The sequence below is a fragment of the Saccostrea echinata genome, unplaced genomic scaffold (assembly GCF_033153115.1).
Source record: "Saccostrea echinata isolate AGI-Se365-2 ecotype Australia unplaced genomic scaffold, CSIRO_AGI_Sech_v1 ptg000064l, whole genome shotgun sequence".
Taxonomy (NCBI): Eukaryota; Metazoa; Mollusca; class Bivalvia; order Ostreida; family Ostreidae; genus Saccostrea; species Saccostrea echinata.
This window is the reverse complement of record NW_026889813.1, coordinates 5,231,961-5,249,725: the sequence shown is the minus strand read 5'-3', so window position 1 is coordinate 5,249,725 and position 17,765 is coordinate 5,231,961. Positions and strand designations below refer to the sequence as shown.

The window sequence follows — 17,765 nt, the reverse complement described above, 5'->3', positions numbered from 1 at the left end:
CCATTCAAAACATATGGCCAAGGTTAATGTTTTTTAAAAGTAGGTCAAACTCCAAGGCCAAAGTCAAAAGGTAAAAAATATTTGTACCATGGGAAAAAGGCCTTAGCATAAGGAATACATCTGAGAAGTATGAAACCCATAGAACTACCTGTTCAAAAGTTATGGCCAAGGTTAAAGTATGGTAAAATTTTGCAAAAGTGGGTCAAACTCCAAGGTCAAGGTCCAGAGGTCAAATATGTTGGTATTCAAAAAAGGTCATGTCGCAAGGAATACACGTGAAATATGAAAACAATATGCAGGCCATAGCTCCAACTAATCAAAAGTTATGGGCTAGGTTAAAAAAAGACAGACAAACAGACGGACAGAGCAAAAACTATGTCTCTGAATATTTGATTACAGAAGCATAAAAAATTAGCAAAATTTATTTCAGTACAAATTTATACTGTCTTTAAAAGAAAAAGTTGCATAGTATTACAAAGTGAAGCTTTCCAAGTAGATTTACATGTAATTGTGTCCTGCCTTCTGGCTTGAATTTTTTTTAATGGTCATCAGAACTTATATGCTCAATGATATCATCAGTCCAGACAAAATTTTACTAGTTTTGCTAACTAAACCGACAGTTGTCAACAACTTGACAATGGCTTCTTGTTATTGCTTTAAATGAAAAATTGGTTAATAAAAATAGAGCAATATGGGGAATCTCTCTAAAAATGTACACTTCCAACAGTTTTGGTCTGATTTCAGTATGATTAAGTGTTGTCATAGATACTGAAAATACAATATGTGAAAAATCCTCAAAATTCTTCTTGTCCTTTAAAGTTGTGATTTGATTTCAAGAAAAAATGGTACAAGTTTAGAGAACAACAGAATATGTGATTCTGTTAAAAAAAAAGAAAAAGAAAAAAGTTTCACATCAAGTTGCTTCTTTTCTTTTCTTTTCCTTTATTATAAGTACAAAGCAATAGAGCTCCAGTCTCATTAGAGACTTCTGGTTAATCACACAGTCACATGACAGTAAACCTAATTAAAAGCATTGCACAGGAAATGTTGAGTAATTTCAATTACATTTTAACATTGACAATCTGTTATATTACTTGTTCTAAATGTTTTTTATCGTGTCCATTAAGGACCCTCTATACACTAGAGGAAAATATTTTTTGGACATTGAGAAAATTATAGTGTGTAAAGGTGTAAGTATTGAGCTTATCTATCACATTTTCAACATAGGGTGCCTTGCATTTATCCCCAGGAAAAATGTTCAAAGACAACGAAGTACTGATGAACATAAATCACTGTTGTTTACTTAAGTGGGCAAAATACATGTATCTGCAAATGAAGTGTTATATCTATTCATCTTGGCCTTTTAAAGTGTTATGAATGCTTGATTTGATCACAAATTAAGTAACAAATTGTACATTTCAATTTATTTTATTCTTGATCAAAGGGCAGATCACTCTATTTCCATAAAAATACCACAAAATCAGAACTCTCAAGTATGTAGTGTATAGAGGGCTCTTAACTCTTGTATAGTAGATGATAATGTTCTTGTCCTTTGCAGCATTTATTTATGCCTCTGGAGTTTTGGGCCCTGTTCTGGGATATGGACTAGGGGCACTGCTATTGCAGTATTATGTGGACATGTTTAGCTTTGAGGTCAACATCCGACCTGGTGACCCAGAGTGGATAGGGGCCTGGTGGGGAGGGTTTATCTTATGTGGCACATTCCTCATGCTTCTTGTGTTCCCTTTCCTGTCATTTCCGAGGACGCTGGTGGCCGAGAAGGCTAAACTGCTGGAGTATAAATATAGTGAGGATATACTGAAGAAAGAGAAGAAGGAAGACCAGCAGTCAAAGCATAGTAATGAATACGGCAAGACTATTAAAGGTAAGGGATACAAAACATAGGAGGGGAAACATCTACACTGTAAAAGGATAATGGATACAGAATATCCCTCAGACTGAAATGTCACAATTTCATTGGTGTAAAAGTGACATGTGACTGTATGCTAAATTTCTCTGAATGGCAGGTGAGAACTATCGGGCGATTATATGCATGACTTCTAACCATCTCTATTTGAAATCATATAATACATGCATTTGTCTCTCACATTATAGGCCACAATAAAAACAAATCATTAATTATCAATCTCATGGACAGTGAGGCTTTGATGAGATTGATCAACCCAATATATTTCTGTAGATACATGTAGTAACAAACCTTATGTGATTTAATTTGTCAAGGACCATAAATAAAAGAGAGAAACTTCAAACATACACTGTAAATGAATGAGTATAAAGATAACTGGACATCATCATTCATATTGTTGAGTATAATTCTCACCTGCCATACATGAAAATATAGCCACTGGTCATGATACATTTAAACCAATAAAGTGCAGCATTTCAGTCTGAGGGAAAATAAAGAAGTATGAGAAAATCTAACCTTGTCAAAGGTGTGGGATATCAAAGTAAGTGTCTGGCCTCTGGGTAATGCAGTGATTTTGCACCATCTTTCTTACAGTATGACCATGGTGACATTGGATTAGTTGTCAGAATTAGGATGTTAGTGTGAGAGAGAGAATATCAAACGTAGTCAACTTGTCAGACCTATGAATTTTATTTTTTAAATGTACTCAGATTTTTGGACCTGTAATGAATACTGTAATGTATGAGAACATTCCAATGGAAGATACTGATAGCTTTCTATTCAGTCATTTTTAAATAAAAGAAGCTTAGATTTTCAAAAAATAGATCACCAACAGTATTTCACTATTGAAAATGTAATAATATGGTAGGGTTACTGGGGTAAATGAGCATAAGACAAACTTAACAAAATGAAAGCATGAAGGTAGCACAGAACTGTATTAACATTGAAGTCACAGGAATGTCATTGATCACCAAGATAAAAAAAAAAAACCCTGGGTGACAATGAAGAAATAATTCTGGTGATAAAATTATCAATGGTAGGAATTGGGAGACTTGAAGAAGAAGAGCAATCAGAATCATGTTAAATTACTGGCTGGGGAAGCATTTACTTTGGAGTGTCATTCATCTTGCAGTGCTAAATTGCTTCATTTTTTGGCCTAAATGATGTAATGTCTTTTATAATTATGGCATTTATGGAATTGTAATTCCAAGATGACTTCACTTCTTCACATTGTAAGTGACTTTATCTTTGAGAAAACTGTAAAATATTTCATTTGCAGAAAATGTTTGTTTTATATACATATTTGGAAAATTGTATTCTAACATTATTTAATGCTATGTATAATACTCTATGGCTTGATTTCTGAAATATTTGCTTAATACCTGAAAATTAAAGTCTTATTAATTCATCTGTCTTAAAGAAAAAGTAACTCGTTTCTGAGTACAGTGTAAGATCTATCTCAAAATCTGTTAGATAATCCTCTTGACCTAAGATGAGTGGCTCTCAACTGAAGTATGAATGTCTAATATATGTGGTGGATTTGAGATTGTCTTACCACTAACACTAACAAAACTAATCTCGGCTATAAACCCCCATAAATGACGGTAATACAACAAACAGCAACAAGTGACTCTGAAGTATTGATCGGATATCACAATCCATTTTAGTTCTACTAATATGATGGACAACGGTTCCCATGGGGATTAAGGCGACTGATTATTCTGTCACATCTCTTAAACCACATCTCACTAATTTCTGCTCACCTGAAGGTTTCATTCAACCCAGATTATTGAATTTATATCAAATTTCTTTTTTTTGTCTCTCTCATCTATGGCTTGTAATTGCCAAGTTTTTTTTTTCTTCTTTTTTCTTTTTTGAATAGTAGCAATTAAGTCTGCAAACACTATTGATGTCTGGAAAAAAGAAATTACTGAATTCAATATTTTTTTCTCTCAGAAATGTCAACCGGCTGTCATCTTTTTCTTTCTTTTTCCTCATATAGGATTGTCTTTAAGTATTTTATTTATTAACGTTTTGATACTTATATGTCTAAAGAATACTAGATTATGATACAGTGTTGCCGTTGTCATCTGGACAACAGTAATCCACAGATTCACCATCTGGACAATATGTTAAGAATTAGATACACTTATGTATATTGCTTTAAACAAGTTAATATTAAAAAAGCTTTTATGAATATAAGGTGATTAAGTTATCTGGATGATCTGCTCTGGAAAATTGTGCTCGATGACAAAGCTGCATGGATTAATGAAGCATGAGTTCAGAGAGGCAACAGTCTTTTTCAGTGCTTATTGTGTACACACCAACAGTAATGGATCTTTTTGTCAGAGTTCTGATAATTAAAGAAATGTACCAATTTCTGCAGATTCTTTAAATCAACAGTATGAAAAAGACAATTAGCAGGCAAAAACATTTAAACAATCACTAAAACACTGCACAGATACTAATACAAACTAATAAGTGATTTTCAGATAGTTTTTTAGTGGTTTTAAACTAAGGAGATACAATATACCTAGTAAAAATGTAATGAATAGAAATTATTAAATTTAAACACATACATATAATTTTGGCATAAAAAACTTTAATTTAAAAATTTAAAAAAAAAATTATTTACCAGTAGATAAGAAATAATACTTTTCGCAAAAGAAAAAATGTGTTTGTGAAACTAATGCAGAGATCAAAAATTTTGTTACCCAAAGAAAGGAATTGCATCAATGGATATACCTGATAAATATGAAAAACCAAGCACCAACCATTTAAAAGTTATGGTCAGCTTTAATGATTTCTAGAAGTGGGTCAAACTCTAGGGTCAAGGTCAAAGGGTCAAAATGAATTGTATGCAGGGGAAGACTTCGTCATAAGAAATACACATGCAAGATGAAAAAGCTCTAGCACCAACTGTTCAAAAGTTATGGCAAAGATAAAGTTTTTCAAAAGTAGGTTATACTCCAAGGTTAAGGTCAAAATCGATTGTAGCCAAAGGAAGATCTTGTCACAAGGAGTATACCTGTGAAATTTGAAATCCTTATCACTAACTGTTCAGAAGTTATGACCTACGTTAAAGTTTTTTAAAAGTGGGTCAAACTCAAAGGTCAAGGTCAAAAGGTAAAAAATATTGACACCTATGGAATGGTCTTATCACTATAAATATACATTTAAAATATGAAAGCCCTAGCACGAACTGTTTAAAAGTTACGGCCAAAGTTAAAGTTGGGTAAATATATGCAAAAGTGGGTCAAACTCCAAGGTCAAGAGGTCAAATATGTTAGTACTCAAAGGAAGGTCTTGTTACAAGGAATACACATGTGAAATATGAAAGCCATAGCTCCAACCAAACAAAAGTTATGGGCAAGGTTAGAGTTTTTGCGAACAGACAGACAGAAGGATGGACAGACGGACAGGGCAAAAACTATATACCCCCAAATCTTTGATTATGGGGGCATAAAAAAAAATCCAGCATGCTGGAATTGAAGTTAAGATCTACATTGTATATCACATTTTATTACATTTTCAACAGTGAAATACTGTAATTTATTTACTGAATAAAAGTGATATTCTGACACAGTGTGAAAGGGTATCAAAATCGTATTCTCACAGTGTGAGAATATCAGAAGTGCATCAAAACTTATGATTTTCCTTCACTTCACGAAGAGTGTTTTTTAAAAAAAATCCCTGGCCTGTTATAAGATAGAGTTAATGAGCCATCCTGCCAAAGTTTTTCCAAATATGTCATTGAAAATCCATGTTTACAACATTTTTTCAATCTTGCAATTGCTTATAGCTATGACGTCTCAACCGCTCAACTATGACGTCACAGCCTATGACACTGTGTTACAAAAAGTCAGAGGCAAAGGAAAAATCTTTAAGAAATGTAATAAACAGAAAATTCAATGATTTGTAGATGAATATGGAATTTATTTCACTAGTGAGACAGGATTTTTCATATTTTCACTCGTGCTTCGCACTCGTGAAAAAATCAAATAATCCTGTCCCGTTTGTGAAATAAATTCCATATTCAACTTCAAAACATTGAATATCGTCTATTTATGAGTGCATATGAAAGTGCTGTGCTTTATTTTCTTGGAAAGGCAATGAAAAAGTACAGGACAATTAAAATAAACTGGACCTTTAATTCTGCTGTTGTGATGTGCTCATCATCAGAAAATTATGTCCGCCTGTTATTTCATTTCCTCAATGATTAATCTAGACTTGTTTATATCTTTGACTACATTGAATTACTTTAAAAGTACAGTAAAACTTGTCTAATCCGGACACCTTTGGTCCCAAAGAAACTGTCCGCATTAGACAACATTCCGGATTAAACATTTTAAACAAATGAATTTGCCAAAAAGTACCTAAAGTTTACATCGTATTATGCAAGATTTTGGATTATACAACATCCAGATTAGACAAGTTTCACTGTAATTATGTCATAATATGTTCCATGCCAACATGATTCACAAAGTCATTGGGCATCATAATTTCTGTTTTCCTTCATATCGTTATAATAATTTTTTTTCTGGAATAAAGTATGAATTTCCCCATTCATATTATTCTTAAATAAATATGGTAAAATTTATGTGCTGACTGGATCTTTAATATGTTGTGTCGTGGTCAGGCAAGTTTGATTGCCGCTGGCCATGCATGCAGATATCTCAGTTAGTATAGCCCAGCTAACTAGTGATTTAGGGGACCAGGGTTTGAATCCTGGTCTGGTACATTTTCTACTTTCTGGTTATTGTTGAGATAAAAAAAAAGTACATTTACACATAATGGTCATAACCATGTACACTTGTAATACTCCTATAAGTAAAATATTTATGCACAAGAAAATTCTTTGTTAAAAATCCTTCATCTTGGACAAGTTTCCACACATAAATTCATTTACGGTATTTAAATGTTGAAGGAAAGTCCATATTAAGGTCCTGCATGTAAGAATATACATGTATGCAAATTCACTTCATTAAAATTTGCATCAATTTGCATTCACTGCACAATCTCTCCTTCCTGAAGTTTAAAGGAGAGACAGCAAGCATATAGTGTGATGAATGATAGTCTTTATTTATAGTACCTACAAGTAATAAGGCTTGTTTGTACATATAAACTTAACCTACAATTGGGAATGTATGTAGAGGAATTGGGCATATGTCCCTCAGTCAAAAAATAAAAAATTATGTGTTTTAAAGGTGATTGTGTAGTCATATATCTTGTACGTCGTCACCTCACTGCAGACATTGTTTTTTTGTAGTTTCTTCATTAATTTATGCAGTTGACATTTTATAATACCTCATCTTATGCTACAATATGGTCTGTCATTTGTCTTTTCTCTGCTGCACAACCCACTAAATTATACTGTTAATGAACTCTGTTTTATATATAGGTACAGTGTAACTAACTTTTTTGTCTGCTTCCTTGTTTTCAGACATTCCCCGTTCCATGCTGTCCCTGTTGAAGAACAAGGTGTACTTGATTACCTGTCTGGGGATCTGTTGTGAGATCTCTATAGTCAGTGGCTTTGTCGTGTTCCTTCCTAAGTACCTGGAAACACAGTTTGGCACCTCCACCTCCATGGCAAATCTGTTTACTGGTGAGATTGGGGTTTGTTAGTGATGAATGAAATGAGCCACATTTGTTGGTGTTTATTTTTACCAATAACACTTACCACATACTTTCTACACAAAGTGGAAATTAAAGGTCATACTGAAACCATATTTTTTTGCTCATGGTCACATATAGAGTTATTTTTGCTTGTAACAAAGTGCCTGGGACAGTCGATTTTGCTTCATTATAAACGTAATTTGTTATATCCATTGAGATCACACATTTTAGCGTCAATTCATTATAAGCGTGTTCCCTATAAGTGTGTTCCCTATAAGCACGTTTGCTATAAGCCTGTTTTACTGTAGCTTCCTCTTGGTTCATTACCGCTCTGTTCATTCATGTGAAATTTTGCTTCAATGTGTAGGATTTTCCAAAAGAAATCTATTTTATAATTTAAATGCACACAAGTATGCATTGTAGTGCAAAATTTGTCAGAAATGGGCATACAATATTTGTTTGATTGTTCTGAATATCTACTTTTAATCATTCATTTTCATGACAGGTGCTTTGCACAGCAACACAGACAAGTTTTTTTCAAATGGTTTCTGTTCTCAGAGGGTCTTGACCAAGAAGAATCAATTAATTTCCATGAAGTACCAAAAATGATCATCATTTTTACCTTGCACTTATGTTAACATGGAATAGAGTACCTTATCCTCAAGTATTTGTATAAATGTTTGATTGTGTGTCGGTGCTATGATGTACCATATGTGAACATTTCAGCCTCAAACTGTTCATTGGGAAAAGGTGGTCAAGGGAAAATAGCCCATTATTTTTGTGCACTAAAGGCAACCATTATTTTTGTGCACTAAAAATAAGGTCATATGAAAATAAGAATTCAGAAGGGGTTCATTTGAACTTTAGTCTGACACAGAAATTTGACAATTAAAGGATACACTGCTTTGCATAACCCAATTTAACATAACTTTATTCTGCTTAAAACTTTCATGATAAAGTTGCAGTCCCCTACTGTAATGTTTCATCGTAGAATTTTTATAATCATTTTAATTTTGTGCTAAATAACAAATTAAGCAAACTGATTTTTTCCTTACAGGTGCTATTGGCATTCCTGGAGCAGTAATTGGTATTCTAACAGGGGGATTTCTTCTGAAGAGGTTCCAGTTAAAACCAAAAGGTAAACATTTCTAATGAAAAGGGTAAATAATCAGAATTCCACATTTATTGCAAGGAATATCAACATTGGTTTATTTGTCTGTCTGTTGATTTTTTTATCCTGAAGTAGTTTTGATTAGAATTTGGCATACACAACTGGGATTTTTATGAGATGAATATCAATAAAAGGGAGAGTGCAGAATGAATTTGGTCAGGGCAAAGGCCAGTGAAGCGTGGTGTTTAACAAAAGCCCTTTGTTTTTAAAATTTAATATATGTTATTTCAATGGCTAACTGTTATACAGTTATCTTTTAGTATGTTGATACTCTCATTTATGGACAGTGGAAAGATGTAATACTTACAGACTAGATTGATGGGATGAATAGTGTTCTACAAGAGCATGGATAAAATGATAGTATTGGATAAATGAAAGTAGAAAAATATTTGAGTCTATCAGATTTTTCCAGCTAAATCAGCTCACCCCACATGATATACAATGTACTATTCATTATTAGAATGCACTTGTGTCAATGGTATTCCTGGTTTGAGTGTTTTCATGAATTATGCTTTTCTTTAAGAAAGAGTAGTAGTTTCTACTTTTAAAAAAAAGGCAAAATTAGAGAATTTTGATGCCCTGCTTTTGCGGTTTTATTGGTTGGGGTGCAGTTATTTGTGGTATAATGCAACATTATTGTCTATCTCTTCATGTGCAAAAGTTCAATTTGAAAATTAGGTCAAGCTGCCAAGGTCACAATGTCAAAAATAATAGTTCTCCCTGAAAGGTATCACAGGTACATGTAGAAATATGAACACCCTTTCTTCTCTCATTCAAAAGTTATTACAGATGTTAAAATTTTTGAAGAATAGGTCAAACTTCAAGGTCGGGGGGGGGGGGGGGGGGGGGGGCAAAATTTATAGTATTTTTGGAAAGGTCTTGTCACAGGTAATGCGCGTATTAGAAGAAGTTTGTTTTAATGAAACTACATTTACATGTATGCTAGCAGGTAGCTCCACGAATTCATGACTAGGACTGAGTGTGCACATTTCAGCCAAAAAAATTCTAAGTAGATGTTAGTGCCCAGGGGTGCTAAGAGTAATAGCACACTCTCCAATCACAACTATCTGACTTTCATATTACTTTTCATTTGTGTGAATTGATGAGAGAATAGCTTTTGAAACAATGTGTTTATGAGATAAAACATTTATTGTACTTTATCAACACAATCATTCAGCTATCCTTGAAGAATAATAGCACAGCCAGTCCATTGGGCTAAGTAAATTTTGTTTTCCTCAGCTAAATGATGGTTTTGACCTTATGAAAATCAATACATGTAATAATAATTGTATAAAATCGACAGTCAAACAAGGATAAATGACTTTACAATAACAAGAAATTTTCATACCATTGACCTACTGTGACTTCAACATGATTTATTTTATTCAGCTACAGCTTTAGCAATAACAACCTATGGAAATAAGGCAATCCTCTATTTATTATTGTATTCATTGTAATTACAGGAGCCATTCAGCTGACCCTCTTGCTGGACTCCCTTGCTTTGCTTGGTTTCCTGTCCTTTCTGGTGCTGGGGTGTGAGAATCCCAAGATAGCAGGAGCCACCTTTCCATATCATGCTTCTATCAACATGAACAGGTAAGGAGTTTTCAGAGTATCTCTCACCTGGGGAAAACATACAGAGACAAAAAAAAATGGTGACTAATAGGGCATAAACAAGACATGTAATATCATGGCAAGAATATTTAAGACGGTATCACTGTAGAAAAAAAAAGTATTCCCCCATTTTTGAAAGCTGAAAATTTTAGCAAACTTATCGATATCAATGTGTTCATCCAGGAGAAATTACTGTATACAGGGAAATTTTTGCCCCCGTTTTATTTTCGTCCCTTTCGCCCTTCTCACAGGTGAACAAATTTGAAACGGGTTGAATTCATAGAACATAGTATAATTTCTTAAACAGAACTGCATCTGGGTGAATTTAAAATGGGGAAAATTGTTTGCAAGTGTGAAAGGGTGAAAATAAGACGGGGCAAAAATAACCCTGTATACAGTAATTGTATACAATTTTTTACTTGCATTTTTTTTTTTAGTTCAGAGCTGGAGGAGTTTGAGATAGAAGCCAATCTGACGTCCACTTGTAACATTGGCTGTTCCTGCTCGAATAATGACCTTGAGCCAATCTGTGGCATTAATGGCATTACGTATTTTTCACCTTGTCACGCAGGCTGTACCCAGTTCTTCTCTCATATCACAACAGAAGAAAAGATGGTGGTAGGTGGCAAATAAAAGGAATTATGTTCAAACTATGTAGAATCCAGATATTGTTAGGTTTTCTGTTCACTGTGAAAAATCACTATTCAATTAGACAAATTAAACTGCATGAGTATGTTTTTAAAACTCTCCATTGCCTTTGGTCAGAAAATGTAGTTATGATACAAATAAACTGTACAAACATATAATTCTGTCTTTTGATTACAGAATTTCAGTGGTTGTTCTTGTATCATGGAAAACTCGAGCATTTCCCCAGAAGTGATCATGTCCCCCGTGGCAACCAGTGGACCATGTAAATCCACCTGTCAGAACCTGCTACCTTTCCTAATTCTTCTGGTGATCCTCACCTTTACTGTGGCTGGCACACAGATGCCCCTCCTTATGATTACACTCAGGTATCTTACAGATATATAATAAGATACAGAGATATACAATAAGATACAGAGATATACAATAGCACACAGATGCCCCTCGATCCTCATGATTACACTCAGGTTACTTAAGATATACAATAAGATACAGAGATATACAATAAGATACAGATATACAATAGATACAGAGATATACAATAGCACACAGATGCCCCTCAATCCTCATGATTACACTCAGGTTACTAAAGATATACAATAAGATACAGAGATATACAATAAGATACAGAGATATACAATATGACAGAGATATACAATAGCACACAGGTGCCCCTCGATCCTCATGATTACACTCAGGTTACTTAAGATATACAATAAGATACAGAGATGTACAATAAGATACAGAGATATACAATAAGATACAGAAACATACAATAAGATACAGAGATATACAATATGACAGAAATATACAATAGCACACAGGTGCCCCTCGATCCTCATGATTACACTCAGGTTTCTTAAGATATACAATAAGATACAGAGATATACAATAAGATACAGAAATATACAATATGACAGAGATATACAATAGCACACAGGTGCCCCTCGATCCTCATGATTACACTTAGGTTACTAAAAATATACAGTAAGATACAGAGATATACAATAAGATACAGAGATATACAATATGACAGAGATATACAATAGCACACAGGTGCCCCTCGATCCTCATGATTACACTTAGGTTACTAAAAATATACAGTAAGATACAGAGATATACAATAAGATACAGAGATATACAATAGCACGCAGATGCCTCTCGATCCTCATGTTACACTCAGGTAACTCACAAATATACAATTGGATCCAGTTTTGTGGTGAAGTGATAACTCAAAGGGTTTCAACAAAGTGTTTTCAAATTTTGTACATAAGAACTTTATTGTTATAGACTTTGGGGCCATATCACTTTGACTGTCTGTACATTTCTTTGAATGAATATCAATGTCACGTTGTTTCTTCTTAATACCATAATTATATTACAGACTTAGTATAGTTGTCACTTTCTTTTGAATGGAACAGGTTTGATAATAATCAACAGCAAATTGATGTTAATTGAAAATCATTGATTTCCTTTTTAAGTTAAAGTTGATAGATTTAAAATGCTTATATTTTTATATTTTTTCAAACCGTCTCTTTGAGTGAGCTATAAATGGAATTTTTTTTTTTTAATTTAATTTGTTTTCTGTTGTAGGTCTGTCCATGAAGAGGAGAGATGTTTTGCCCTTGGTCTTCAGTTTGTCATTCTGAGATTGTTTGGTAGGTTTATCCAGGGACATTTCATTGTATTTACTTCTACACTAATGTATCTCCAAGCTATAATGTCTTTAAGGATGGTAACAAGAATCCAAAATACACACCTAAGTATCACTAAATGTTACTGTTATTGAGGTGAAAGTAGAAGTAATATGTGATAGTGTGCTTATAATATCTGCATGTCAGTGTCATTTTGTTGCTGATATTTTTTCACTTATTTGTAGCGTACATCCCCTCTCCTATAATGTTCGGGAACACCATTGATACAGCCTGTCTATTATGGAGGGATTGGTGCGGAAGTTCGGGGTCATGTTCAATCTATGACATTGTACAGTTTAGATATCGATATATAGGTATGTTATTAAGTATAGACATTGAAAAGTTTTACATCTAAATATGTAAATAGAAAATAATATTCAATTTGGGCTTTGTAGTTATTTTTGTACCTCAGGTGAGCTTGCCTAATTCTTTAAAAGATCATTCTTGTCTTGAAAAGTCTACCTCTAAGACAAATAGTGTCCCTGTTTTGAAAGTTATGTTTTAATTGATTTAAAGTTTAAAACCTTTGTAGTTAGCCAAAATCATTTTCTAGCTGAATCATGAATTCATCATCCTCTAAGATAAGGATGATGCTTCATTTAGGGAAAAATTTATTTCATTATTTAGAAAGTATAAAATCTTAAAATAATTTTCATTGCATCTGAATACTGTAGACATACTTTTTTCCACACGGGAGATTTCTGTGCTAACTCTGCAGACACAAAAAAAATTGTGGAATTTCATCCTCACAGACTACAAACTCTATGTAGGCAAAAGCATGTCATATTCATTATAATAACAAACATTTTGAGAGTAATGCATTAGCAACACTAATCCCCTACCAGGAAGTGTAATCTGGTTCCCATTAGAAATTGAAAATGCCATATAAAAATCAATGAAACGGAACAAATTGCAAATTTAATCTATAACTCATCAAGGTAAACTCACATATCAAAAATCAGCTCAGTATCTGCAAGTGTTTAGAAAAAAAATTCAGAAATTCTTTAAAAATTAAAAAGGACATCGCTGAAGAGGGATGAAATACTAAGTAAATCTGTAACTCATCAAGATACACTTATAAATATCTGCAAGCGTTTAGAAAAAAGAGTGGAAAACCGAGGACAGACAGACAGAGGGACAGCTAGACAGACAGACAGATGGACAGAGGAGGAGGAAACCTCTAGTTCCCTTAGATTTCACCAGTAGGGGATTAATAAATGTGACGATCATTTTGCATTCATGGGGAGTTTAAATTGTGTAAATATTTTGAACTGACTAATTTATTTATTAATTTAATGCAACTTAAGTATTAATAAACATTATCAGTGTGTTTTCTTCTGAAATGAATAATAATTGATGTAAAACTGCATGCCTACTGGTGTCTTAGGATCACACCTTGTGACACATGCAAATTAGGGATCCAATCCCCAGGTTGTTTACACAGTCAATGTCTACCAATTGGCTTCACTCGTAATCATGGTGATTGTAATGAAAAAAAACATCGGTAGTTGAAATTTTGATGCTATATATTAACATACTTTTATTATGAGTTTTTAATAATAAATTGTAAAAATAAAACAGCATGCATCATAAAATATGTGTATAGATAAAAGGTTTGAATGGCAAAAAAGTTGCATGTCATAAAACTGAAGAAAAAAAACAACACATGAGCGCAATCCAAGAAAATGTAATAATTACTGCTTACGTAAACTTAATTTAAAGTAGTACTGCTAGATGAAAGCATTTAACAGCGGTTGTAAAATGGAGACATGATACCAGTACTACAGTTTACAATTTTCCATGGAAATATGTATCCTCAGACTAAACAGAAAATGCAAATCTGCGGAAACATGACCCCTCAGACATAAATGATCTACAGTATCACTGAATGAATATATGTGTATCTTAGACAGTGGAACATCAACTTAATTTCATCTTTTAATGACTGTGTGTCTATGGATTTTTTTTCCTCTGCTTTGAAAACTTCGATTTTCCATGTTTTCTTTTAATTTCAGGAATTTCAGCTGGTCTGAAATTTATGGGAACTGTGTTTTTCCTCGTTGTATGGATTCTTATGCGTCGACAGATTAGAAGAGATTTACAGTTAAATCTTCCTGTAAGTTTTCATCCAGAACTTTTAAAATATATAATGTGATGCTTTTAAATCAGAAACATTTCTCTGTTAATGTTTATGTACTGCTTGTCAGTTCCTCAAGTACCACCTGATTTGAGAGCATTTCCCATTTCTTGTAAGTTTAGATCTCTGTTCCTAGGTAGAAAAATAGTTGTTTCAATTTAAACTTCAAAATTTTTATTACAGGTTGGTGATATTATGTCTTCTATGAATTCCATAAATAAGTTAGACCTTGACTACCCTCAGCGCCACTCCCTCCCCCGACGGGGGTCTGGAGATCAGACTCAGGCCATGGTTGAGGACCACCAAGCACCAAATGAGTCCAGCCTGTGATATTTATCAAATCAAAACATATATCCTCACTCCGTATTGCCAATGTTTGTAATTTTAATAACATGTACAATGATTGTATATCACAATTTTTTTTTGTAAATATCAGTTGTAATATCATTTTTTTTTGGCCACTGTTTATCCCACGTGTCAAATGGTGTATATACATATATATATATTTATAATATGTATCAGACAATTGTGTTCATGTTACGTTTTCCTTGTTTCAATATATACAATGTAATTTTGTCATAATATCTTGTGAAAAGAATTTCCTTCATGCAGAATGATAATGATAGCTTGTTGACTCTTTAAGGTATTGACGGATTGTAGTCACAAAGCAGAGGTTATCAGGATTATAATAGTTGTCAGTAATGATAAATCGCCCAAAACGGCATTTATTGAATCGGCTTTAGATGTGCAATGTACATATCTACAACATATATTGTCCTGTATATCACTATGTAAATTGTCAAATAATTGTGAAGTTTTTGTCCTGTTTTTTGAAATTATCAAATATTTGTGAAATTCATGTTTTTGTGACATGTAGAAGTTCTTTGTGTTGTTGATGTTCGTGTGATAGTTACAATGTAGCAAACATTTGTATCAGGGAAAGGGAATAGATGAAGTTAGAGAGATTTTAAAGTGATGTGGTTTATAACTTAGTGTTTATTTTGAAAGTCTTTGCGTTCAAGTGTATTTTTTCTTAACCAATGTCAAAATTTAAAAAAAAAAGTTAAGTTCTCATAAGAAAAAGGAAAATTACAAGTTAATTACATTGCAGCTTTGCAACCTATAAAATAGTTGCCATGTCGAGGATATTCCAAGTTTTTCAAAAAAATATTGATAAATCTTAGTTTACCAGCAAGCTGGCTCAATGACTATATCTCAATATGTAGAAAATATCTGTAAATTTCTAAGGAAAGTAAATTCTCAAAAAATTGGAACATTATTTTTACACCTGCATCCCTATGTCCAAACACTCAAAATTTCGCACCATATTCCTTGATTTTTTTTTTAATTGATAATAGTTTTGAAGGTAGAATAATAGAACAAGAGATATAAAATATGTTTTAAGTTCTAATTTAATGATGTTATTCATGCCTAAAAACAACAAGCACATTCACACTTTGTTTAAGAGCTCTTGAAGGAAGGTACATGTAACTTATGTACAGTTGTAGGGATTGAAAAGTGTTCCAAGGGAAAAAACTCTGGCAGTCATGCATACTGAGCATTAGATTTATATAACTTCAGCTTTGGCATTATAATTATTAGTGCTAATAAAATATATAACAAAGAACTTTTTATTTTAAATAGGAATGAAGAAAAAATTGTAAGATGGGTCAGAGCTTATATAATCTTGTATTTACTGTAAGTAATTATTTATTAATACTCCCCAGTATAAATAGCAATGCAATATACATGTGTTCAAGGAGGAATACAAAACATGTTATTCCCAATTGTAGCCCAGAAAGTGTTCAGATTAGAAATATTCAGTCAAAGTTTTGATTAGTTCTTGCCAGATTGCTTGTAGGCCATATATTTTATAAATCATAAGTTAGAAATTACGCAATACATGTATTTAGAGTCGAGGCTAATTTTTAGTCAGTGAGTTGCCTCTTTATATTGATAGTGAAATTATGCTTGCCAGATTACTTGTATTTTATTACAGGAATGAATTATTTATATGTTTGGAAAGGAGTTTCAATGTATTGGTTATTTATTTTCATCAATGTCTAATAATTTCAGATAATGAACTAGTAGTTATTTGAGAATTATAATTGCATACCCCCAAAAAACAAAATTGACATTCATATGTCCCCCCCCCCCCCCCCCAACCAACCAACCAACCAACCAAAAAAAAATATGATCACTCTGAAGAATAAATATAGGAAATGAAAATCAATTTAAAAAAAGATGTTTTGTGAATAGAAGACTAACTTGAAGGTAATTTAATAGAGCTGATATGTTAAATACAAAAGTTTTACGTATTTCATTGGTACTTGATTGGGCATACATATGTAATAAGAGGAAGTTATATAGTTCTGCTTGTAGCAATTTACAAATTCCTTTCTTTTTTGTAAAGTTTGATGCTATATAATATTTTTCACCTTTTAATCTTTTCTTAATCAATGCAATTTTACTGTGTTTTTGTGCATTTGCTCTGTATTCCATGTTTTTGTTCTTGGCAGTTATTTTCCAAAATAAGTTAATTGTTAAAATAATGAATCTTTTGGAAATTTGTTATTAATCTTGGTTTTTGTTTACCTAGAAGTGATCAAATGTGATACATGATCTGTTTTAAAATAAAGTTTAAACACTATCCATTCTATTCTTGAAATTCAAAAGGCCTTTTGATTACTATTAAAAGGCTCTGGCACCTCTCTTCTTAGGATTGTCCATTTGCTAGCCATTTGCTTTGTTATAGACACTTTGCATTTACATAATCATATTATGGATGCTTTTTTGCACATACTGGTATGCTTCGAAGGTAGTTGCAAGTTCAAACTAGTGATTTTAGACTTTATTAATACAATTCAGAATTAGATGATTTGCAGTCTCATTACAAATTGATTATGTAACACTTATCTGTGAAAGATGAATGGAGAAAAACTCTAAAAAAAAATATGA

At 32.8% G+C, this 17,765-nt stretch overlaps 1 protein-coding gene across 5 annotated transcripts in view; it reads left to right on the top strand.

The window, feature by feature from the left end:
* The window catches only part of LOC133175934 (solute carrier organic anion transporter family member 5A1-like), a 39,510-nt gene extending 22,053 nt beyond the window's left edge, over nt 1-17,457 (top strand). For all 5 annotated transcript variants that reach the window (XM_061311082.1, XM_061311084.1, XM_061311086.1 and 2 more), the window contains exons 3-12: nt 1,559-1,885; nt 7,371-7,535; nt 8,604-8,684; nt 10,181-10,313; nt 10,769-10,949; nt 11,157-11,344; nt 12,570-12,634; nt 12,856-12,984; nt 14,686-14,786; nt 14,991-17,457. In XM_061311082.1, coding sequence (XP_061167066.1) covers nt 1,559-1,885; nt 7,371-7,535; nt 8,604-8,684; nt 10,181-10,313; nt 10,769-10,949; nt 11,157-11,344; nt 12,570-12,634; nt 12,856-12,984; nt 14,686-14,786; nt 14,991-15,137 — 1,517 coding nt within the window. In that variant the 3' untranslated portion in view covers nt 15,138-17,457. The remainder of the gene's footprint in view (nt 1-1,558; nt 1,886-7,370; nt 7,536-8,603; nt 8,685-10,180; nt 10,314-10,768; nt 10,950-11,156; nt 11,345-12,569; nt 12,635-12,855; nt 12,985-14,685; nt 14,787-14,990) is intronic.
* The last annotated feature ends 308 nt before the right edge of the window (nt 17,458-17,765 follow it).